The following is a 24,208-nucleotide window of genomic DNA, read 5'->3' as shown; positions in this document are numbered from 1 at the left end:
GAGGGTGGGGGAAGAAATAAGAGATTCGTAAGTGATAAAGGATGATGTTTAAAAGAATAAGGGATAAAAGTAAAAAAAAATTGGGGAGAATACAAGGGGGTCAGTAGAAATAAGGAATAAGAGTTAAATACGAGAGAAAGAGAGAAATAAAATAGGAGGGTTGTTAATGAAAGGAGGGAGAATGTGTAGAAGAGAAATAAGAAATAGGGTTACACAAGAAAGTGAAAGAGAGGGAGAGAGAGATAAGAGGCTGTGTGTGTGAGAAAGAGAAAATATTAAAATGTAAGAGAGAAAGAGAAGGAGAAAGAGAGTGTTATTAAGAGCTACTACGAATTTGAGAGAGAAACAGAGATATAATATAGGGAAGTTAGTAAGCGGAAAAAGACTATGGAAGAATATAAAAGATATAGTGAAGACTTGAGACGAGGAGGAATAAAGAGAAATGGGTATAATAGTAAAGGTATGTGAGATAAAATGAAAACATGGCAGAATGAGAAAGAGAGGGGATAGAGAAGGAGAGAGATGAAGGAGAGTTAGAGAGAGGGGGAAAAGAGGGGTGGGTTAGAAGGAGAAAGAATAAGAGGGAGAAGAGAGATGATAGAGGAAGGGTAAGAGATAATAGAGGGAAGGGAAGAGAGAGAGATAGGGAAGAGTAAGAGGGGGAAGAGAGAGATAGGGAAGAGTAAGAGGGGGAAGAGAGAGAGATAGGGAAGAGTAAGAGGGGGAAGAGAGATGACAGAGGAAGGGGGAAAAGAGGGGTGGTTAGAAGGAGAAAGAGTAAGAGGGAGAAGAGAGATGATTGAGGAAGGGTAAGAGATAATAGAGGGAAGGGAAGAGAGAGAGAGAGAAGGAAGAGTAAGAGGGAGAAGGGAAGAGAGAGAGGGAAGAGTAAGAGGGAGAAGAGAGATGATTGAGGAAGGGTAAGAGATAATAGAGGGAAGGGAAGAGAGAGAATGAGATGATAGAAAGAGAGATGATAGAGCGAAGATAGAGGAAGGGAGAGAAACAGAGAGAGATGATAGAGAGAGAGAGAGATATGATAGAGAGAAGGGAAGGGAGAGAGAGGCAGTGGGGCAAGAGATGATAGAGAGAAGGGAAGGGAGAGAGAGAGAGAGATGATAGAGAGAGAGCAAGTCAAAAGCAGAAAGAGGATTACGTGAAAAGAATGAAGTTTCGAGTTTTTTCTTGCATTGTGTAAAACGGCGGCAAGTCAATCAAGAACTCTGAACCGAACTCTGCTGATGAAATTAATTGACAAACGTTTTTATAACGAACTGAAGGTTTGTTTGTTAAATGCCAGCTTTATTTTGTTTCACCGTAAATAGTTGATTTGGGAAAGAACTATTGTCAACAATGGACATTGGCTGGCTTCTTTTCTGTCTTTCTCTTGAAAAAGGAAAAAAAGAAAAAAAGAAATGACATAACGAAATAAAACAGCAAATCCCCCCAAAAAGACTTCAGACCACAACTGGATGCCAATAGTTGTCTTTAGAGGGGAGGGGGAATCGAAACGAGGTGTGTGTGTGTGAATGAATGAGTTTGAATGTGTTTGTGGTGTGTGACTGTGAGACTATATGTGTATGTAAGCGTGTAAATATGTGAGACTGTCTATTCATAAACATCTCTCTATATGTCTACGTGCATGTGTGCTTAATTTTACATCATGGTTTTTTAATGATTTTTTTACATTTCGAGGGATTTTTTTTTTCTCTCTCTTTCCTACATGTTTGAAATTCTCTCTTCATTTATCGACATTTCTGTTTTTATTTATATTTATTCAGTAGTGTGTGTATTTATTTTTTTCATTTTCTTTTTCTTTTCAAAGTGACATATTACGCAAACACCGACTTATTTCTATCGTTTGCTCATCAAAACTAGGATAAAGGAAGAGGAGGACGAGGAAAAACGAGGCACAAGAGGGGGAGAGAGAGAAAAGAGCAGGTTTTATATTTTTAACTTCAATAAAATAAAGTTTAAACTCATTCACAAACACACATACACACAAGTGTGTGCACACAAACACTTGTTTGCATACACATCCAATCAATTTTTATTTCACAAAGATAAAGGAACTTGGATTTGCAGTTGCCGATGTTCATTGTATAACTCTGGTCGAGTAGAGAGAGCAATGGTCAAAAGTAATCCTACCACGTAATGGGGGTTTTTTTGTGGGAGGGTGGATGTGCGCGGTTTTGTTGTTAATAAACTTTACTTCCAAACTATGTGGTCGTGGGTTCAGTTCATCGAGCGACACTTTGGCTAGTGTCTTCTACTATAGCCTCGGGCTGACCAAAGCCTAGTGAAAAGATTTAGTGGACGAAAACGGAAAGAAGCACGTCGTGTGTGTCCGTCCCCCTACACTGCTTAACAATCAGTGGTGGTTCGTTTACGTTCCTGTAACTTAAGCGATAAGGTAAAAAAAAAGACTGGTAGAATAAGTACGGGGTCGATTTCTTCACCTAAACCAGTGGTTCTCAACCGGGGTTCATATGGCCCCTGAGGGCCCATATAAAATTTTGTGGGGTTCATGCAGCAAAACAGTAAATTGGGGATCCAACGGCCCCTGAAAAAATTCTATTGTATGTATTGGTATGTATAGCTAGAAACAGCTAGGTTTCTTTCTCTAACATTTTACATAGTTCAACCTACACAAGTTAAAACTAGTTTTTAGACGGTGCTCCAGCATGGCTGCAGTCAAATGATTGAAACAAATAAAATAATAAAAAGAAAAAATAATAAACAATGAATGATTATAGGGATCCACTAGAATAAAATAGTAATCGAAGGGGTCCTTAGATAAAAAAAAAATGGTTGAGAACACCAGGCCTAAACCCTTCAATGTGGTACCTCAGCATGGTTGCAAAATAAAAGGTAAAAGACTATATATATACACACAAACATAGGAGTATATTATGTAATGTGCCCTTTCTTTCTTAAGACTAGGATTGCAATTCAAAGGAAATTGGATGCAACCGTGTAGAGCTGTGGTTCTCAACTGGGATCCATATAAAATTTTGCGTTAAACTCTATGAGCAATAAATTGCTTATTTTCACCAAAAGATAGTAGCTATTTGATGTTTAAAAAATCCTATGAGGGTCCACCAGAGTAAAATAGGAACCAAAGAGGTTCATTGATAAAAACATAAATGATTGAGAACTACCGATGCAGAGCCTCTGCTTTTATCCTTGTTATTGTGAAGGTGCATGGCTTAGTGGTTAGGCTATTCGGCTCAGGATTGTAAGGTTGTAAGTTCAATTCCAGGACTCGCATTGTGTCCTTGAGCAAGACACTTTATTTCACATTGCTCCAGTCCACTCAGCTGACAAAAATGAGTAGAACCTGTATTTCAAAGGACCGGGCTTGTCACATTCTGTGTCACGCTGAATCTTACGAATTACATTAAGGGTACACGTGTCTGTGGAGTGCTCAGCCACTTGCAGGTTAATTTCATGAGCAAGCTGTTCCATCAATCGGATCACCTGGAACATTTATCGTTGTAACAGACAGTGACAGGTTTTTTGGCATTTTTTCATGGCAGTGATGAATCCTATAACCCATCACTAGATCTTTGGGAATCACTTGAAGAATTAGTTGTTTTGTGTGTCTAATACAACTCCTGCCTAGTAACAACCTATGCAATAATTACACTATCCTTTTGGGAGATAAAGTAACAGGGAAAGAATATCAGCCATCAATTCTACAAACTAAATGAGAGACAAGGGAAGGGCAAGAGGATAAAGTAAGAGAGAGTAAGGAATGAAGTATAAGAGAGCTGATGTAAAGGGGGGGGGAGAAAGATGAGAAGAGAGAGAGAGGAAGAGAACAAATATGAAGACCAAGGTTTCAATCCTTAGTCATGAATCTGTAGTATATTTCTGACATTATACTTTGGTTTCAAATTTTGGCACAAGGCCAACTATTTCAGTACTCAACTGGTGCTTGTTTTATTGAGACACCCACCCACCCAAAAGGATGAAAAGAACTGTCAACCTTGGCAGTATTTGAACTCAGAACACGAAGACAGATGGGCAATGTATTGTGTTTTTGAGCCAAACACTTCATTTCACATTGCTCCAGTTCCCTCAGCTGGCAAAAAATGAGTAATCCAGCGACAGACTGGCATCCCATCCAGGTGGGGAATTTATACACCATGAAAGCCAGGAAATCGGCTCTTATGAGTCAGCATGACTCAAGAAGGTAACTTCTTTTTATTATTATTACTATTATTTCTAATTAGGCATTCTTGACCCACTTGTCTCTCCTTCTTTAGCATAAATTTCATTGGTCAAGGAGAACTTATGAAAACCATGGTCTTATCCCTTTCCTCCAGATACAGCAAAAAGAGAAAAAAAAGGTCATAGTAGAAGACACTTGCCCAAGATGCCATGCAATTACAAAGTAAACTTCTTAACTACGCAGCCCTGCGGTCTTGAAAAGGTTTACAATAACTTGATGCTGATATATAAATGATATTTTTAGACTGCACATACAGCTATTCTATAAGAGAAAGAGAGAGTGGGTGTTTGAAAGCCAACCCTTTCTGCTATGCAGTATTTTATACAGTTTATGTTACACACGACTCCATTGAGGAACAATCAAAAGATAACTGTCAACATCGCTTCCAATTAATTTTAGGTTTAAATTCATACTTCAATTTTATTTTGTGTTATTTCAATTTATTTGTATTACTATTATTATCATCATCATTATTATTATTATTATTTTGGACAATTATTTCCCCATCCAGAAAATTCTGAAACCTATAGGCTGTCAGAATGTATGAAGATCTTCATAATAACATTAATAATAGCCTCTGTGTGAGTGTGTGTGCATGAAGTGAAAAGACAAGAAGGGAAAAAAATGAAAAAGAAAACAGACGGTTTCTTGTTGCCAGCAATGTTCAGGACAATTTTAGATTTAGCTACAATCATCCTGTAAATTTACCATTTTTATGTGTAAACATTTGAGGATATGATGGATTGTCTTTTAAAAATGCAATGTACACACATTACTCGCAATTCCTAAAATAAACGATTATTCACAGCTAACTTTGGCAACACTTAGAAATTGCAAAGTAGTAGTATTAGATTTTAAATACCTCTAATGCCAAATTAATGTTGCTTATTGGCAGGCAATTATCATCATCAGCATCGCCATCATCATCATCTTTAGTAATCAAAATAAATTATACAATCTGTTGAATCATACTGTTAAGATTAATATGGTTTCTAATTTCAGAATCCTTTTTGATACCAACTTGCCTGCGACTACCATTGGTTCTATGATAGAAAACCTCGTTTATTTTGTTGTTGTTTTTTAATGAATTAATATTTAAATTTAAAGCTTTCCATCATAATTTAATCTAAGAGCCTTTTGTTCAGTAATATTTTAAAATACATGAGTAATAATGAGAAAAAACTCAATTTATTTTATTAAATTTCTTCCAAATTCTTGATTACTTCAAATTTAATTACAACACAGGCTGAATATTTGACTGACAATATGTTCATGAAAGGGTTACAAACATGGGTAAGATTATTATGAACTCATAATCAAAATGATTATGTAGCAGAAGAAGTAGAGTACTTGGCTAATGTCAAAATTTAAATGAAACAGAAGAAACAAGTGGTGCCATGTGTTTGCAAATTTTAAGTACAAAAAATACACAAAACAAATATTTATAGTAAAGAGTGGGCTTAACATACAGCAGTATATTAACCCACATTTTTGTCTCAAGCTTTTCTAAACATGAAATTCCATAATGCAAAAATCTATTTTTCCATTTACTTCCAAACAATAAACTGAGATACAGTTGAGCAGAATTTTTTGAGGTGGGAAACAAAAACAACAAGGAACCACCTTTATTGCATGGAAATAACCATTTTTCAAACACAAACGGTGAAAAAATATATTAGGGAATAAAGAAGAATAAACATTTAGTTATCATTTCAATGACCATCATGTTTGGCCCATTAGGTCCAGTTTGATTGTTAATCCACTCACTAAGGTTCTGCTGCATACTAAGCATCACATCACATGAGATCTATGAAAAAGCAATATCGGAGCAGTTAATGGAGTAGCAGCTTAAGAACTTAACGAAATTGTCACATTGCTCCCATAGCACATGTTGCAAGCATTAATGTTTTTGCAGTATGGCAGAGTCCTTCTTCCACATCAAACCTTTGTAAAGCATCAAGTTTAACATTTAATGTACTGCTTTTTATGAGTGCCTTTCACACTATTGCCTTTACTTTTACTTGATGGTCTCTTTCTGGTTATCTTCAATAAGGCTAATGCATCACTCCAGCTGTATTGCATATTTGTAGAAGTTAAAATCCAGCAACAGCAGCAATAGACAAGAAATCTAAAGCTACACAACTCTGGCGATAAACTAGAAATGCAGTGGTGGTGATGATGGCCAAAATAACCTTACATCAACAACTGAAAATGATGGACAAGACATTCACCTAGAATATGTTATTTTCAAAAAGAAAAAAAAAAGATAGGAGTAGCTTGCTTACCAACCACATGATTCCGGGTTCAGTCCCACTGTGTGGCACCTTAGGCAAGTGTCTTCTACTATAGCCTCGGGCCGACCAAAGCCTTGTGAGTGGATTTGGTAGACGGAAACTGAAAGAAGCCTGCGCTAAAGGACGATGATGATGAAGATGATTATCTCATAACTTTTGAGATTTCAATGATGTGATTGTTTATTTTTTAGAATGACATTGCAGGGTAGGTACGAAAAGCCAGATCTGGGGGGTCTAAATATAAAACAGGTAGAATATTTAAAAAAAGATATGGCTGCTTTAACCCTTTAGCACTTGAACTGGTCGTATCTGGCCTTCCAAACCTTCACTACAATATCATTCTAAAAATAAATAATTAGCTTATCTAAATCTCAAAGCTACAAGATATGCATGATCAATTAAAAACAATGTGAATAAATAAGCATTACATTTGATGGAGCAGTCTAAATCCTAAAGAGTTAAACTAAATACATCACATATTCAGTATTTTCTCCACAATATGAAAATAAGGCAAACACTAAATAAGTCAATCCCAGGAGAAAACACAAGTTAAAATTCTACAATAATAAAGAATATCCATTTGGAGATTTGGTTGAAATATATATATTGTTTCTTTATTATTTAATGCACAGAGAATGGACAGACATAAACTAGTATACAAATAAAAAAATTTCATCTAGATTATATCTTGAAATAGAAGTAAAAAGTAAAACAAGAAAGATTTTATACAGCTTTTTCTAATATCAATTTGCTGAAGAAGAAATTGTGTGCACATGTACATGTATACATATACACATATGAGAGAGAGAGGGCTATTGATACGTGTTTGTGTATATATAAAAAAATATATAGATAGATATGTGTAAGAGTGTGTGTGTGTGCAGATGCTATGCAGGATAATATGGTTAAGTGTGCAAGCACATATTAGAACATAAGCATACAAAAAAATTATGTATATGTGCATTAAGCCATGTATATCATTATTTACACATCAGTGTGTGTGAATTGTTGCATGCATGTACGTATGTATGTATTTGTATATCAACATCATATACGTAAATACTAATTGAAGGAAGAAAAAAAAAAAACCCCAAAACTCAAATACTATTAAGAAATAAGTATTTAAGAAAATCTGCTATTTGCGAAAATGTTAACCAGCCATCGAAGATAAGTGGCAGGGAGATAAATGATTAGAGCAGTTTTATAGTTAAATGATTAGGTTTCCACAAATGCAATTTGTGAAAATGTTAACCGACTATCACAGATAAGTGTTAGGAGATGAATGATCAGACTTGGTCTCTATTTTTAAATGATGATTTAACTATGAAACTACATAGAATTTAACTATATAAACAAAATCATAATGTAAGTTTGAGAATATGTTTCTAATACTTTTTATTTGTTTTGTTCGTTTTGGTTTTTTTTTTAAGGAAGTCCTCTATTAATTTGTTTTTAAGACCACGTGTTGCATCTATGTTCTTGTAATTGCTACTTTCTAACTAAATTCTCAAGTGAAACTAAAACACGCAAACTAAAATACATTCAGAATGATATTTTCAACAAAGAATGTTCAAATGAAAATAAATTACTTTTCTTCCTCCACCCTATAAATCTTAATCAAATAAAAAAAATACACTTACCACACACACACACATTCATAAACACATTAACACTCTCTAAAAAATATGGGAATATATTAGGAAAAAACAAACAAAAAACAAGGACTGTTAGTAATGGTTTCAAATTTTGTCACAAGGCCAGCAGTTACAAGGAATGGAGTAAATCAATGAGATCGACCCCTGTGTCCAATTGGTACCTATTTTATCAATTCCGAAAGGATGAAAAGTTGACCTTAGTGGCATTTGAACTCAGAACATGAAGACCGGCAAAATGCCGCTAAACATTTTGCCCAGTGTGCTAACAATTTTGCCAGTTTGCTGTCTTAGATAACTAAATGATGGGTATGGCTGTGTGATTAAGAAGCTCACTTTGAAAACATGTGGTTTTGGGTTCAGTCCCACAGCATGGTACTTTGGGAAAATGTCTTCAACTATAGCCTCAGGCTGGTCAATGCATTGTGAATGAATGTGACAAACAGAAACTGTGTGGAGGACCACTGTGTGTGTATGTAATGATACATGAACTAGTGGTTCAGGTGTTGTACTCACAAGCACAAGCTCATAGTTTCAATCCCCAGACTAGCTGTGTGACATTTTATTCAGCTAAACACTTCATTTCACAGTCAGCACAGCTGGAGATAACCTTGCAATGGACAGTTATTCTGTTCAAAAGTAATGTAACATGCACCCACTAGCCAGCAGGGTGGTACCATCTGAAAGCTGAATGTGAAGTGCATTGTGACCAGTGGTGTATAACAACATTTGATAGGCTGGTTGATACAGTGGGATATATGAGATGGTGAAAAGTTCCTGGCTTTAAGGGTATCACGAAAGGCCTCGTTGGAGACTCAACCTTCCAAGTTCTTTTACAAGGCTTAGAAAAACTGAAAGACTGCTGCAATAAGTATGTGAATCTGAGAGGGAACGATGTCTGGCTGGTCAGGATGGGCTCTAGTAGGTTAACCCCTATCCTATTTCACCTCAGATGCATTTAATGAAGACTGTCTTGTTTATGACATTACAACCAATAGATTAAGATTTTTGTTTCTTGCACACATTCCAAGGATCTTTTGTGTGCGTTCTTTGAATTAAAAAAAAAAGCCTTTAGAAACAGGAGACAAGTCTTATATATACTTTTGGAAAAAAAAAAGGAAGAATGCCTGTGGTCCTTGGTACACCATCTGTACTTATTGGTGCTGAAAAGTTCCTGGCTTTAAGAGTATTGCGATGGACCTGCTTGAAGGCCCGACCTTCAAAGTTCTTTTACAGGGCTTAGAACAGCTGAAGGACCACAGCAATAAGTGTGTGAATCTGAAAGGGGAATACATTGAATATAATCATAATTAACTGATCCTTCGGTAGTTTCTTTTACCCAAAACCAGGAACTTTTCAGCACTCCTTTGTGTGTATATGTGTGTGTGTGTATGTGTGCGTGCATGGGTGTATGTTTCATTGTTCGCCACCCCATCCCACTTCATTTCTTGTCAACCAGTATTGGCTTGTCTATGCACTCTTAACTTTGTGGTTCAGCAAATGTTGTTGTTGGCACTCCGTCGAGGGTTCCAGTTGATCCGATCAACGGAACAGCCTGCTCATGAAATTAATGTGCAAGTGGCTGAGCACTCCACAGACACGTGTACCCTTAACATAGTTCTCAGGGGACATTCAGCGTGACACACTGTGACAAGGCTGACCCTTTGAATTACAGGTACAGCAGAAATAGGAAGTAAGAGTGAGAGAAAGTTGTGGTGAAAGAGTACAGCAGGGTTCGCCACCATCCCCTGCCGGAGCCTCGTGGAGCTTTAGGTTTTTTTCGCTCAATAAACACTCACGACGCCCGGTCTGGGAATCGAAACCGCAATCTTATGACCGCGAGTTTGCTGCCCTAACCACTGGGCCATTGCGCCTCCACAGTTCAGCAAATGAAACTGACAGAATAAGTATCAAGCTTAAAAAAAAAAAGTATAGGGGTCAATCTGTTTGCCTAAAACCCCTCTAAGGTAGTGCCGCAATATAGCAGCAGTCCAATAATTGAGACTAGTAAGAGATAAAAGAAAATAAAAAGATCATCACCATTGTTGTTTTTAAGCCCATTTTTCCTGGACGGCAGGGATCGGACAAAGTTTATTGAGGCAGATTTTCTATGACCAAATGTTCTTCTTGTTGCCAACTCCTACTTATTTTTCAAATATTTTTTGTTGCCCTGGACATCACATGTCCACTGATTGAGGGGACTTCAACTTTATAGGAAACCGTAAATAGTGTCGCTGTTTTTTGTACAGACTGTGTTAATGAAGACAAGCAGAACCAAATTTCACACTCTCTCTCTCTCACACACACAAACTTCCATATAATTCTAATAATATCAATAATGTTTTCCATATTTATGATGATAATAATAATAATGTTTCAAATTTTGGCTCAATATCAGCAAGTTGAAGAAAGGGGCTCATTTGAATAAATAGACCCCAGTATTCAACTGGTACCTATTTTATCAACCCCAAAAGGATGATAGGCGGAATTTGAACTCAGAATATAAAAACAGATGAAATGCCACTATGCACGATTTTGCTAGCTTGCTGCTTTGATGATGATGATGATGATGATCCTTTCTACTATAGGCCCAAGGCCTGAAATTTCAGGGGAGAGGGTGAGCTGATTACATCAGCCCCAGCATGCAACCGGTACTTCATTTATCGACCCTGAAAGAATGATAGACAAAGTCATCCTTGGCGGAATTTGAACTCAGAAAATAAAAACAGATGAAATAATAATAATAATAATAATAATAATAATTGTTTTAAATTTTGGCACATGGCTAATAAATTTAGGGGAGAGAGTTAGATGGTTACATTGATCTGAGGGCTTAACTGGTATTTTATATTATCAATGATGATGATGGTGGTGGTGGTAGTGATGATGATGATTTCTCACAAACTAGACAAGTATTTAAGAAAAGGAAGAATTAATATTCAATTCATTGACCCAATAAATGCTAAGTACTTATATTTACAGCCCTTGTTGAAATTTGAACTTAAAACAAGAACAGCAAGCTATGGAAGAAAATGACACCAGCAGTTAATCTAACACAACAAATGCCATTACTTTAAATTTAGAGGATTAAAAGAAATGATAAATTATGACACCGATGCTTTTCCCAGGGGAATTGCTTAAGTTACATAAGTGAACTGGAAGGATTCCTACTGAGAATCTAAACTGTGTCACAGATTTAGTTTGTTGAAAACTTACTGCTGTCTAATAACTGTAACATTCATATCATAAACAGAAGTTGCCTTCATTGAGATTACAGAGGAAGGTATAAAAGGAATTTCTAGTGCTGGGCAATAATTGTAAGTATCATACCATAAACAGAAGTGCCTTTATTGAAATTACAGAGGTAGGTATAGCAGGAAGAAGTATATGTGTGTTTATAAGTAAACGGTGGCTGACAGGTTAGAGGCAAACAGGAAACGGTATCCACAAGCATAAATAATGGTATGGATGGAACAAACAATCAAGCTGTCTATAAACAATCTAGAGTCTGGTTGAAATGCATGAAAGGACACACAAAAAGTAGTATACTTGATGCAATAAATTGTTGAAATTAAGCACTGATAATAAACTGTATCTGACTGAATCAAAAACTTAATTAGCCCTATCCTAAAACAAAAAAACATGATGATGATCATCATCATTTTATCACATACTTTTCCATGCTTGTTTAGATCTCATATGAAGTTTATATTGGCAAATTTTCTATGGCCAGATGCCTTTTCTGTCACCAACTCTCACCTATTTCCAAGCAAGGTAGTTTTTGTCCCTGGCCAGATATATTTCATGGAAGACTAAAAATAAACAACATTGCTTACAGGATGATGTTTGTTTGCAACTATCATGCGCTGTCAAAACAAGGATATGTACACACACACACACACAAAATGGGCTCCTTCCAGTTTCTGTCTACCAACTCCACTCACAAGACTGATCATCCCAAGAAGACACTTACCAAAGGTGCTACCTTAGATATACGAAGAAAAGCAGAAAATTTTTTTTAATATCTGTGATGCAACTCATATCAAAGATTCAAACAGTTTTGAGACTTTAGGAACCATGGTTCAAATGCTTTAATCTCATTGGTTTCAGTTGTTAACCAAAAGGTCCTATAAACCAAAATAACCCTATGAAAAATATATCGACCAGAAACTTCTATATAGAAATATTCTCTGTCAAGCAAGATTGGAAATATTTTGTTTTGAAGACCAAGCTAAATAAAAGAGTGAAAACCTGATCATATTAGGCAACAGAAAGAGCATTTTTTTTTCTCTCCTTCCCTTTTTTTCTTCAATTTGATGTTTTTCATTTTAGAAATATACATACCTACATGAACCTTCTACTTACTATCAAGCTATTATTATTATTTTTTTTTTTTTTTTTTTTGAAGTTATAAGGAATAATATATCAAAATGTGGTTTCTGTATTCAAACCTGATTGCAATTGGTAATCAGTGAACATGGACCAATACATAAATTTAATCAAATGTTTTCACCACATAAATAGGCTATGCCAAATGTTATTATGCCAAGCAACAGATTTAAAAGAAGAACATCCTTCGTCTGAGACATATTTATAAAAAAAGTCAATCAAGTTTTCCTTCTTTTGAACTGGTTTCCCAACATATCAGTAGACTGCAGGCCAATGACTTCTTGTTTAAAATCTGACAGAAGTTCCTCAATAATGCAATCAAATGTATTTTGAAAGATTTAAAATTCTTTTACATTTTCATTCTAACCTAAAAACTACACTGTTGAAACTAACTTCAGACTAGTAAGAATGTCTTGAGCAAATTTGAAAGGAAATTAAAAATTTGCTCCATAGTTGTATTTTTTCATAACAGAAATTATAGATGAAGTTATTCAACTTTGCTGGGAATGAAAAACAAGGGTTAACTTATGTTGGAAAGCTTTCACAGCAGAGTATGTCTTATATAAGTTCTGAATTGTTTTGTATCTAAGATTGAAGTTGTTGAGATTATGTTGTTATGGTAGCTCAGAAAGACATTTTACACAATCATTCACCATTGAGATTGGCTGAGAAAAAATATTTCTCATTAAAAGAATAAAAACAAAAAATATGTTTAATGTTAACTTCAATCTGAAGATCAAAAAAATTAGAGATAACTTCACCACAGCTAAACCATATTACAACGGAATGTGGCATGGCAAGACATAATATTCAACTTTTATTTCTTCACAAAATTTTTCAAAACTGGCAATAACTGAGAACATTCAATCAAATAAAATTCATTGTTGATACGACTGGTTACATCACACATGAGATAACTAAATGCTTTCCATAAAGTGTCTGCTGATAAAAGATGCTGTAAAACACTACAAAAACTAAAAGTGTAGACATACCTCACCGTTGCAAGCTTTGTAAATTTGTTAAATACAATCTTTTTCTATGCATTTTTTTTTTTACCCCAACTATCAGTTATTATAACTTTGATATGTTTCCAGACCAAATTATATCAGTCAAATGTTTTCTCCACTTTTTTGAAAATATTTTCACCAGTAAGTTCCTTGATGCCTGCTGCTCACCGAAGCTAGTTCTTCCGTCACTTCAAAGTTAACATTAATTCCCCAAATGAACAAAGGCAGTACTGAATTGTCAAACACATCTGTTGATTCATCAAGAACCAGACAAAGCCACTGGACATCTTATGTTTTATTGTTTAATTAGCACAGGATGTTGTCTCCTGTGTCTTTGACTCTCCTAGTTACTGCTTTTTGCAGAAAGACTAATATTCTGGAATAAATCTTTCCACCCACCCACCCCATGAACATACTTCTGTTGTTGCTATCATATATAGTTTAATTAATTCACCATCAGTATATTGTTTTCTTTTCTTAACTAACAAATAAGCCACTCCAAACAAGCTTTAGTTACAGGTTCATTATTAGCACTTATACAAGTAAAAAACAACTGTTTTAAAATACTTTGCTTCAAGCCTTCATGTTTTTAATGATATAGCTTCCCTGCTAGATGAGAAGAGTGAGATGACAGCTTTATTTTGTAATGCTTATGTATATTATATTCCTTTAACACTACAATAGATTCACTGCATGTTACATACAATATTACTTTTCCCTCTTGTTTCCTTTTTCTTTTTCAGTCACAAAATTATTCTATCTTTTAATCTCCTTTCAAGATGCAATATTCAGAGTAAATATTTTACCTCTTGTAGTATCATGAAGGAATGAATAAATGACTATATATATATATATATATATATATATATATATATATATATATATATATATATATATCAAATCATTATTATCATCATCATTTTAACATTCACTTTTCCACTTACATGTATTAGACAAAATTCACTGCAGCAGATTCTTACAACCACATGCCCTTCCTGTTGCCTATCGTCACCTGTTTCCAACCAAGTTAACATTTCTCCTTAACCAAACATGGCTTCATGGTGGATTGGGAACAGGCAAACACAAACACACAATTTCTTCAATTTTCCTTTTCTGCCTCGCTTTTTCTCAGAATTTTCCAGCAAATGCAAACATATGGAACCATTTCTTTTGGTGAACTGGAGGACACCATCCTTTCCAGATTCAGCAGCTGTCTCACAGAGTTTGGACCCCTCTCCATTGAATGGTTCTACAACAACTAGTTTAATAATGGCTTTACAGTCAAATGGGACATTACTAACATTCTTTTCTTTTCCCATTTTTATACACCCTTCCACTTTTTTGGCTGTGTGGTAAGTAGCTTGCTTACCAAACACATGGTTCTGGGTTCAGTCCCACTGTGTGGCACCTTGGGCAAGTGTCTTCTACTATAGCCTCGGGCCGACCAAAGCCTTGTGAGTGAATTTGGTAGGCGGAAACTGAAAGAAGCCCGTCGTATATATGTGTATGTTTGTGTGTCTGTGTTTGTGCCCCCACCATCGCTTGACAACCGATACTGGTGTGTTTACGTCCCCGCAACTTAGCGGTTCGGCAAAAAGAGACCGAAAGAATAAGTACTAGGCTTCCAAAGAATAAGTCCTAGGGTCGATTTTCTCGACTAAAGGCGGTGCTCCAGCATGGCAGCAGTCAAATGACTGAAACAAGTAAAAGAGTAAAGAGTATACGTTTTTGTTTTTGTTTTCTCTTGTACCAGCATCCTGATTTGCAAATAGAATAGATCATATGCTCGGAGCCTGCAGATTGCTTGAAGGAACAAGGCATATTATAAAAACCTACTTAGACCCATGTCTCCATGCTCCAAAGTAAGAAAGTATTAGTAGCTTGTATTTTTATACAGTGTACATTAAATCATATTAATCTCTCACTGAATGAAGCATCTTTTTGTTGATCTTACCCTAATGGAACACTAAACTACATATATGTGTGTGCATGCATGCACATGTGCACGCACACATACACACAAAGTAGGCTTCATTCGGTTTCCGTCAAACAGATCTACTCACAAGGCTTTGGTCAGTCAGGGGCTATAGTAGAAGATACTTGCCCAAGGTGTCATACAGTGAGATTGAAACCATGTTAAACAGTACATGTGCTTTCAAAAGTAGTGAAATATAGGTTGAAAATGGACAACACAGAGAAATATAGCAGCTAATAAAACTAATAAAAATAAGGTTTATAAGAAAATATAAGGTATGGAATGCTATCATACATATTTGTGTGTTTATAAAGCAAAACGTTGAGAGAGTGTTGTAGAAAACAGTGTTGTCTATACATGTCACCTGACAAAAAGTGATTCACAACTTTGCTTCTCATTCAGCAAATGTGTTTTTAAGAGAATTGAAAATGTGAACGGACAAACAGCCAATTTAGTTATGCATTGCTTTTAACAATATTATGATTGAAAAACTGCAAATGGGCAATGGATGGCTCCCCAACCACATGGTTCCATGTTCAGTCCCACCTTGGCAAGTGTCTTCTGCTTATAGCCTTGAGCTGCTCAAAGGCTTGTGAATCGATTTGGCAGATGGAAACTGAAAGAAGTCTGTTGTATATGTGTTTGTCCACCACCACTGCTCAACAACTAGTGTTGGTGTGTTTATGTCCCCATAACTTAGCAGTTAGGTAAAAGATGCCAATAGAATAAGTACCAGGAATTACATAAAATAATAAGCACTGGGATCAATTCATTCAACTGAAATTCTTCAAGGTAGTGCCCCAGTATGGCCACAGTCTTGTAAAAGTAAAAGATAAAAAACTATAAGTCTCTTCTGAACAGTCCTTACAAAAACCAGAGAGAGCTTTTAAACCTTTAGCATTCAGATTACTCTATCAAATCTAATGCTTATTTATTCACATTGTTTTGAATTAATCATGCATTATCTTGTAGTTTTGAGACTTTGACAAGGACAGAAAAGACCAATATAAACATAAAACAGGTAGAATATTTGAGCCTGATATGGCTTGTTTGAATGCCAAAGGGTTATCCCTTCAGCATGTGATCATTTATATTCTAGAATGACATTATAGGGTAAGTCTGAAAGGCTGGATTGGGTCAGTTTGAACATAAAGCAGTTAGAATATTTTTGGCTGGATATAACTCGTTGAAATGCTAAAGGGTTGAACCTGAAGAGATTTAACAAAATGTGATATACAGCAACCGAAATATTTAACCCACATTTCTAATTTAGCAAAAGCTTTATCAAGGCCAAAAATAATTAAAGAAAAAAAAGAAAGAAATTACACAAATCTGATAACTAACATAGACCTGAAAAGGATTTTCAAGGCTCTCTTTGATGATATACAAATCTAAAATCCCTTTGAAACAAAACAATAAAAAGTTATACTGGAGAGGGAAGAATTTGTGTAACCATCAGAATGGTGATAAGGATGTTTCAGTAGCATGTGCCAAGTTCCTTGATTGATAAATATGAAGAGGTGCTGAAAAGTTCTTGCTTTAAAGGTATCGTGAAAGGCCTGGTTGGAGGCCCAACCTTCCAAGTTCTTTTACAGGGCTTAGAAAAACTGAAGGACTGCTGCAATAAATGCGTGAATCTGAGACGGGGGAATACATTGAGTAAAATCATAATTAACTGATCTTCCTATATTTTCTTTTACCCAAAGCCAGGAACTTTACAACCCTCACCCTTGTAGTGTTTTTTTTACAAATAAATGAATTAAGATTATTAGTATGTCAAGTTGTAAAAGATGAAATGCTTGACTAAATAAGGTACTGAAAGAAGATGAGTTAGGAATTAGTTTTGGTTATCCTTTTTATTATGATATTTATCTCAAGTATCTCAGATCAAATGAAGTGCAGATCTATACTTTCAACACTGAAACAGCCTACTGTCAGTGTTTCAAAACACATAAATACATACATAAAACAAAAGGATTTAAGCCTCAAGACAAAACAATTTAATATAAATTGTAAATCTATGAATTTGTGAAATTAAAAATTCATTATTTTCTTCAGCACAGATTCTCATAGGTTGCTATGCACTTTCAATTGATCCTTGTTAACAAGGTTCCCAGTCCCTGCTCTCTGTAATCAATAGATATTCTAGAAATAGCAGTCAAATTGCCATCAAAGCATAAAAAAGGAAGGACACATTGGACACTGCAGTCTAAGATACACAATTCGTTAAAAAAAAACATTAAAACTGAAAAGACCAGTCGCAGTTGTGTCTACTCATGAGCATGACCTGGGGTTAAATAAAAGCAATAACAGACTGTGAAGAAAAGACACCAAATCTTCTCAGAGTTTTTGCTTCATGCAAGAAATTACTGTCCTGTATAGAGGAACCAATTTTCATCTGTTTATACCTTTTGAAATCAGGCCACTTAAGACCACACAGGATTGTATGATACAAAGCCAAAATAAGCAGTAGGAAATTACTTTGACCCTTCTACTCTGGAAATCAGATATAACCACTCAAAATTTCATTACTCTTAACTACCGAAAAGTAGTTTTATATACCAATCTATGTTCAGTTTAGGAATGTCACGTTTGCAAGTATTTTCTACTGTCAAGTTTATTGAGGCAACGTGACTCAACAAACTTAAAAATACTAATTCATTCTTTTTTTTTTACTCTCTTTTGTAGATATCTAACACAATTACTGAAATAACCATAAAATTTAAATTTGCTGTTAAAGGGTTAATAATGCATTCTTTATTTACAAAAAATTACTTAATCATGCGAGCTTTATCTTTTATCCTTTACTTGTTTCAGTCATCCGACTGTGGCTGTGCTGGGACACTATCTTGAAAGGTTTTACTGGAACAAATCAACCCCAGGATTTTTTTTTAAGCCCAGAATTTATTTTATCAGTCTATTTTGCTAAACTGCTACGTTACAGGGATGTAAACAGACCAACAGCAATTGCAAGCAATGGCAAGTGACAAACACAAACACATATGACAGGCTTCTTTCAGTTTCCGTCAACTAATTCTACTCACAAGGCTTTGATCAGCCCGAGGATATAGTAAAAGACACTTTCCCAAAGCGTTACACAGTGAGACTGAACCCACAATCACATGGTTGGGAAGTAAGCTTCTTATTTCATTATTGCCCACAAGGGGCTAAACATAAAGGGGAAGTAAGCTTCTTACCACACAGCCACACCTGCACCTTGTTTACAAAAAAAAAAGAAAAAGAAAAAAATTCTTAGAAATATAAAATATTTAGTAACAACCAATGTTGTATACTTTTATTCTTTGGAGGTAAATATCTTTAAAAAAAATTGTGAGATATTTTAGTTTCTTTATCTTGCTGCCCTCAACTTCTGATGTAGTGGTAGGGGTACCATCATGATATACGAGTCTAGGGTACCTAAATCTGGCAAAAGTTTAATATTTAACTTTAAATATATAATTTCATGAGACACCTTTGTTGTGTTCCAAACACCATCAAGAAAAGTTAAATAATACTACACTCAATCTTTTCATATTTTTGATTATTTAAAAAAAAAGTCTTCAACTTCTTTTTTCTATTATTCAAAAGGATTTTTCAACCCAATATTTATATGCCATCATGTGCTTCAAAAAGAAATATTTCAGGATTTTTTGAAAGTTTATAAAATTCATATGACATCAATATACGATTATTGCCAGTAAGAATAAAGTTTTTAAAATGAACAAAGGAATTCGAAAGATTGGTTTGCTCCATTAGTAGAACACTCATCATATCTGCAGGTCCAAGTCCTACGGGTAACCGTCAACTTTTATTTTTTTTTAAAATCCAAAAAGGAAGTTTTTCAACCCCATTTTTACATGCAATTATTTACAGCTTTACATACTGTTAGATCCACAGTTCCAAAATAGATTGTCACATTTTTTTCAAAAGTTTATAAAATTCATGCATCACCAAAAGAAAAAATATATATATAGATAGATAGACAGATAATTCATGCATTTAGATTGTTTGTATATTTTGTTAGAAACAGTCACAAAAAGGTTACACAAAGAAAATCAAAAGACAAGCACCAATTTTATGAACTTTCATAAATAGAGAAAACAATTTATTTTAAGTGATATAAATGTATTATTAAAGAGAAAAAAAATTTGAATTATTTTTGTGCAAAAGAAACATGCAAATTACTATGTGTGTGGTATAAGTAAGAAAAAATAAATCACTTTGTGATTACAGTCATACTGAAAAAAAATTACCTACTGCAATGTTTCTCGTCATTCTTGTTGGCACAATCGTAATCTTTATCGCACACCAAAGCTACTGGAATGCATGTACATTTGCTATCACCACAGCTAAACATACTCTCCGAACACTGACAGTCGGTGGCAGTGAGAACTGTAAGAGAAAGAAAATGAAAGTAAGTACAAATAAAATGCAAGCGAATTAATACAAATATATTTGTGTATGTAAAACAAACACACATGACAACATAAACACACACACACATATATATATATATTAGAAAAAATAATAATCAGGTATTCAGATGTCTGGATGGTTGTATATTTACAGATTTTTATTCATATGTCACATATATGCCACGGTGGTGCACCAGCATGACCGCAGCCACTTGGCTGAAACACATAAATAAATAAATAAATATATATGTGTGTGTGTTCTTTTATTTTTTACTTGTTTTAGTCATTTGACCATGGCCATGCTGGGACACTACTTTCAATGGTTTCAGAGAACAAATTGATCCTAGTATTTGTTTTAAATCTACTATGAGTCCAATGAGTCTCTTCTGCCAAAAAACCCTAAATTATGAGGATATAAACAAATCGGCAACAGCTGTCAAGCAATGGTGAAGAACTAACACACACACACACACACACACACAAACACACACACACACACACACACAAACACACACACACACACACACACAACAGGCTTCCACACAGATTTTGCCACACTCACAAGGCTCTGATCAGCCTGGAGCTATAGTAGAAAACACTTGCCCAAGGTGCACTGCACACTGGAACTGAACTTGAAACCACACGGTCACAAAGCAAGCTTCTTAACCATGCAGCCATTCCTTCATTGACTTGTTTCATTGAACAACTGTTTTACCATGTTAACATGGCTTAGATAGGAGTAAATTTGATGGTATCCCAAAGAACTACACAGAGCTTACAGTCAATGACTCCAAGGGAAGGTACACTTAACATATATATACTCTGCCTCCAGGGAAAGGGAAAATTCCACATCCTTGTCCCATTTGATCTGGAAACTTCAGAATCAGAGAAATATCCTCTAACATGGAACATTTCCATCAAGGACCTTCTTATCCTGAGTGCAAAACTATTGATGTTGTCCCTACAAGAAACTGAGCATATTCCAACAACCAGTTATGTTCCTTAGTAAGGAAATCAAAACTGTTATAGTTCTGACATCTGTAGAAATCTTCATCAACTAATTTTAAGCCATTATCTGTTAATGACATCCTACAAAAAGTAACTGAAATTTATATTGCATTGGACATTCTAATGAAAACAAGGAAGCTATTTCTTATGCTACCACTACCTGCCATCTAGCAGCTATTGACATTTGTTAAGATACGGATTCCACCACATGCTTCAAACAAGCTAATGAGAATGAGCCTCAGTCTTCTGCCAATGTCACTTAACCTTATTTAGAAGCCATGACTGCCTTACCACTCAATATTAAGCATCCAAACAATCAGACAAGCTTTTAGAATTTATGGAAGTAAATTAAACAATGCTGAGTAAGATTTTAATATAATTGTTTAAACTCTCCACATGTGTTAAGTACATATACCTCTCTCTCTCCATCTTTCTTTCTCTCTCTCTCTCTGCACTCACAAATATCAACAATGTTTCTCTTTAAAACTAATAAAAATCATTAACAAAGATCAAGCTCAAACACAGTTGTGTTATCTCTGTCTGTCTGTCTCTCTCTCTCTCTCTCTCTCTCTCTCTATATATATATAGGCATACATACATGCGAGTGTGCATGTGTGTGAAAACAGCAACAGTAAAACTAGATTTACCTTTTCACAGAAAGCTATTTAATAGAAAATTTTTTTTTTTTTTGGGAGTTACATGCATTCATTACAGGTTCTTCATTATCTCCATGATAAAATAACATTGGTAGTAAGTGGCAAATGGCTACATGTGAACAAAAGTCAAAGAACCATCTGAAAAACAAGTCATCGATATATTCAATTACAATTAGAATTATATGCAGTTAATCTATTTCGTATTTGTTCAATGTTCTAATATTGCAGTTGCATTCACGTATTTCAATCTGTGTAATTTTTCATCAATCCAATTTTGAAATTTAAACTTAAAGGAGAATTGTAATTGAGAAATCTGATACATCAAGTACTATAGTTTGGTAGAATTCAATTCAAATAGATGTTGTTGCTGCAAGAGTGTGGCTACAGAAATCAGAGCACTTTACAGAGTGAATGAATAAAATTATGAATATCTTCATCACTGTTTACTGTCCACTTTCCCATGCTTGCATAGGTCAGATGGAATTTCTTATGGCTGATTCTTCTAAGGCCAGATATCCTTACTGTCACCAACTATTACTTGCTCCCAAGTAGAGTTATATTTCACATGGCTAGACATGTTTTTGCCAGAAGGCTAGAAATGAACAACATCACTTGTATAACAGTGATATTTACAACTATCAAGACAAGGGAATGCACACACACACAAATTCCATAGTAAGGTAGGTTATAGATTTGAAAAAAGTTATATAGGATACAGTAAAGTAAAAAGAGATGTAGTTATTCATGAAGTAAGGATGTATACCACCCAGAGCTTGTGACAACCCAATCAAAACAAATATCATTGCAAAGGTGACAAACACATGCACAAACCACATATCACCTGGCCAGACTATCTGTGGTTCATATTCATACTATCATTAATGCCAAGGTCACAATTTCTAATGCTAACTGAAAGAACTCTCACAAGCAATAATGTCTTCACTTACAAAAATCTCATCTATTTTCTCACATCTCTCTGCAAGCTACAAAATATGGTCACATGCTTTCATTACAACCTGGCTAATAATATTAACTGGACCCTCTCTGAAATACAGTGGAGAAAAATGAGCAGTAGAGAGGGAATATAGTAGTGATGATGGGGGAGGGGAGTTTCAATTTACATATATATCAAAATAATGGAGCAACTGTGTTGCTTGACCTGCTAGAAATAGCAGCCAAATTTCCCAGGGAGACGGGTACATTGGATAATGTAATCTTAGATACCTCAACTAGCTCTTTTCTGAAATACAGAGGGAAAATGAACCATAGAGAGGGAATGTGGTAGTGGTGATGGGGAGCTCAGTTTACGTATATGTTAAAATATGGAGCAAGATAATATAATACCATCACCCTAAAAAGATGGAAAGGTCATGGTTGGAGTGTCTTTAATCTGCTCAGTCAGAGCTAACATAGAGCTTAGCAAATTAAGAATTGCTATCTAGCAGTGATAGCAGAAGAGTCTAGCATGCTGGCAAAATTTTCTTGAAGTATTTATTCAGATTTGTCCCTCTATGATCTGAGTTCAAATCTCAAGAGGGTCAGGCCTTTGCATTTCATTCCATGGGTGATATAAGTAAGGAAGTGGGATCAATTGGACGAACTATACATTCCACGAGCTTTTCAAAAAAAAAAAAAAGATCCATATTTAAGCAGGAGAATATGGCTAAGACAATAGAACGTCAGTTTCATCTCTGTGTATTTCCAAGTTGAAATCTCAATGAAGTCTGCTACATTTTTATTCTTCCTGGGGCCCAAGAAAATAAGCATCAGTCACTTTGTATGTGTATAAACATGCACAAACACACTCAAATCTCTCTCCCTCTTTATGCACACACATACACACACTCATTCATTCACACAAGCTTCCTTGCTATCATTCTTGATTCAAAAGTGAGTGAAATGACTGTGTGAGGGGGTTTAGTCCCAGATCAGACTTGATTGAGTAAACATATTGTAAAAGGCATTCCAACCATGAACATCTCATCTAGTTTAAGGTAATAGGGTGCAATATGAGGAAAATTTGGTTGCTATTTTGTAGCACATGAAGCAACCAAGTAGAGACTGACTCATTCATTGACTTAGGTGAATGCAGTGAAGCTAGTATAGTGATTGTGTATAGTGACCGTGTGTGTGAAGTATATGCCTGTTTATTGTGTGTGAGAGAGGGAAAGAGAGAGAGAGAGAGAGAGAGAGACAGAGAGAGCATTTGTATGCATGTGCATTTCAAATAAACTGAAATATAACCCAAAAAGAAATGATAATAAAGATAAATAAACGGTCTTCAAGCGCAAAAGGTCATTAGTTTCCAAAATCACAAATAATTAAAGTAATTAAATTCAGCTGTGAGCAAAAAAAAACTGGATTCACCTTCTTTCAAATGCATCTTCCAAGTTAAGTCATGCTGACAGGTTAGAAATTAGAATCTTCACAGCTAACAAGAACAATTAGTGCAGTGCCAAAATGTTTACCTTCTAGCTAAAGCATAATATTTTCTTTTCTTTTCTGTTTTCTTTTTTAAAGCAAGTCTTTTAATTTAACAACATTTTCTCATTTGTAAGGATTAATCCATCTTTAA

General features: G+C 35.0%; 1 protein-coding gene and 1 long non-coding RNA gene across 2 annotated transcripts in view; one reads left to right on the top strand and one right to left on the bottom strand.

Moving 5' to 3' along the window:
• Window positions 1-24,208, bottom strand: part of LOC106882548 (low-density lipoprotein receptor-related protein 4) — a 461,294-nt gene that overhangs the window by 234,762 nt on the left and 202,324 nt on the right. Inside the window, exon 2 of the mRNA XM_052968692.1 lies at window positions 19,812-19,946. Within this exon, the coding sequence (XP_052824652.1) occupies window positions 19,812-19,946 (135 nt within the window). The remainder of the gene's footprint in view (window positions 1-19,811; window positions 19,947-24,208) is intronic.
• On the top strand, window positions 1,039-7,084 carry LOC128248130 (uncharacterized). The gene is made up of 4 exons (XR_008264405.1): window positions 1,039-1,280; window positions 1,826-1,941; window positions 3,913-4,198; window positions 5,240-7,084. It is a non-coding gene; the product is annotated as an uncharacterized LOC128248130 (long non-coding RNA).

This window comes from Octopus bimaculoides, chromosome 6 (assembly GCF_001194135.2).
Source record: "Octopus bimaculoides isolate UCB-OBI-ISO-001 chromosome 6, ASM119413v2, whole genome shotgun sequence".
Classification (NCBI taxonomy): domain Eukaryota; kingdom Metazoa; phylum Mollusca; class Cephalopoda; order Octopoda; family Octopodidae; genus Octopus; species Octopus bimaculoides.
This window is presented reverse-complemented; position numbering and strand designations above follow the sequence as displayed.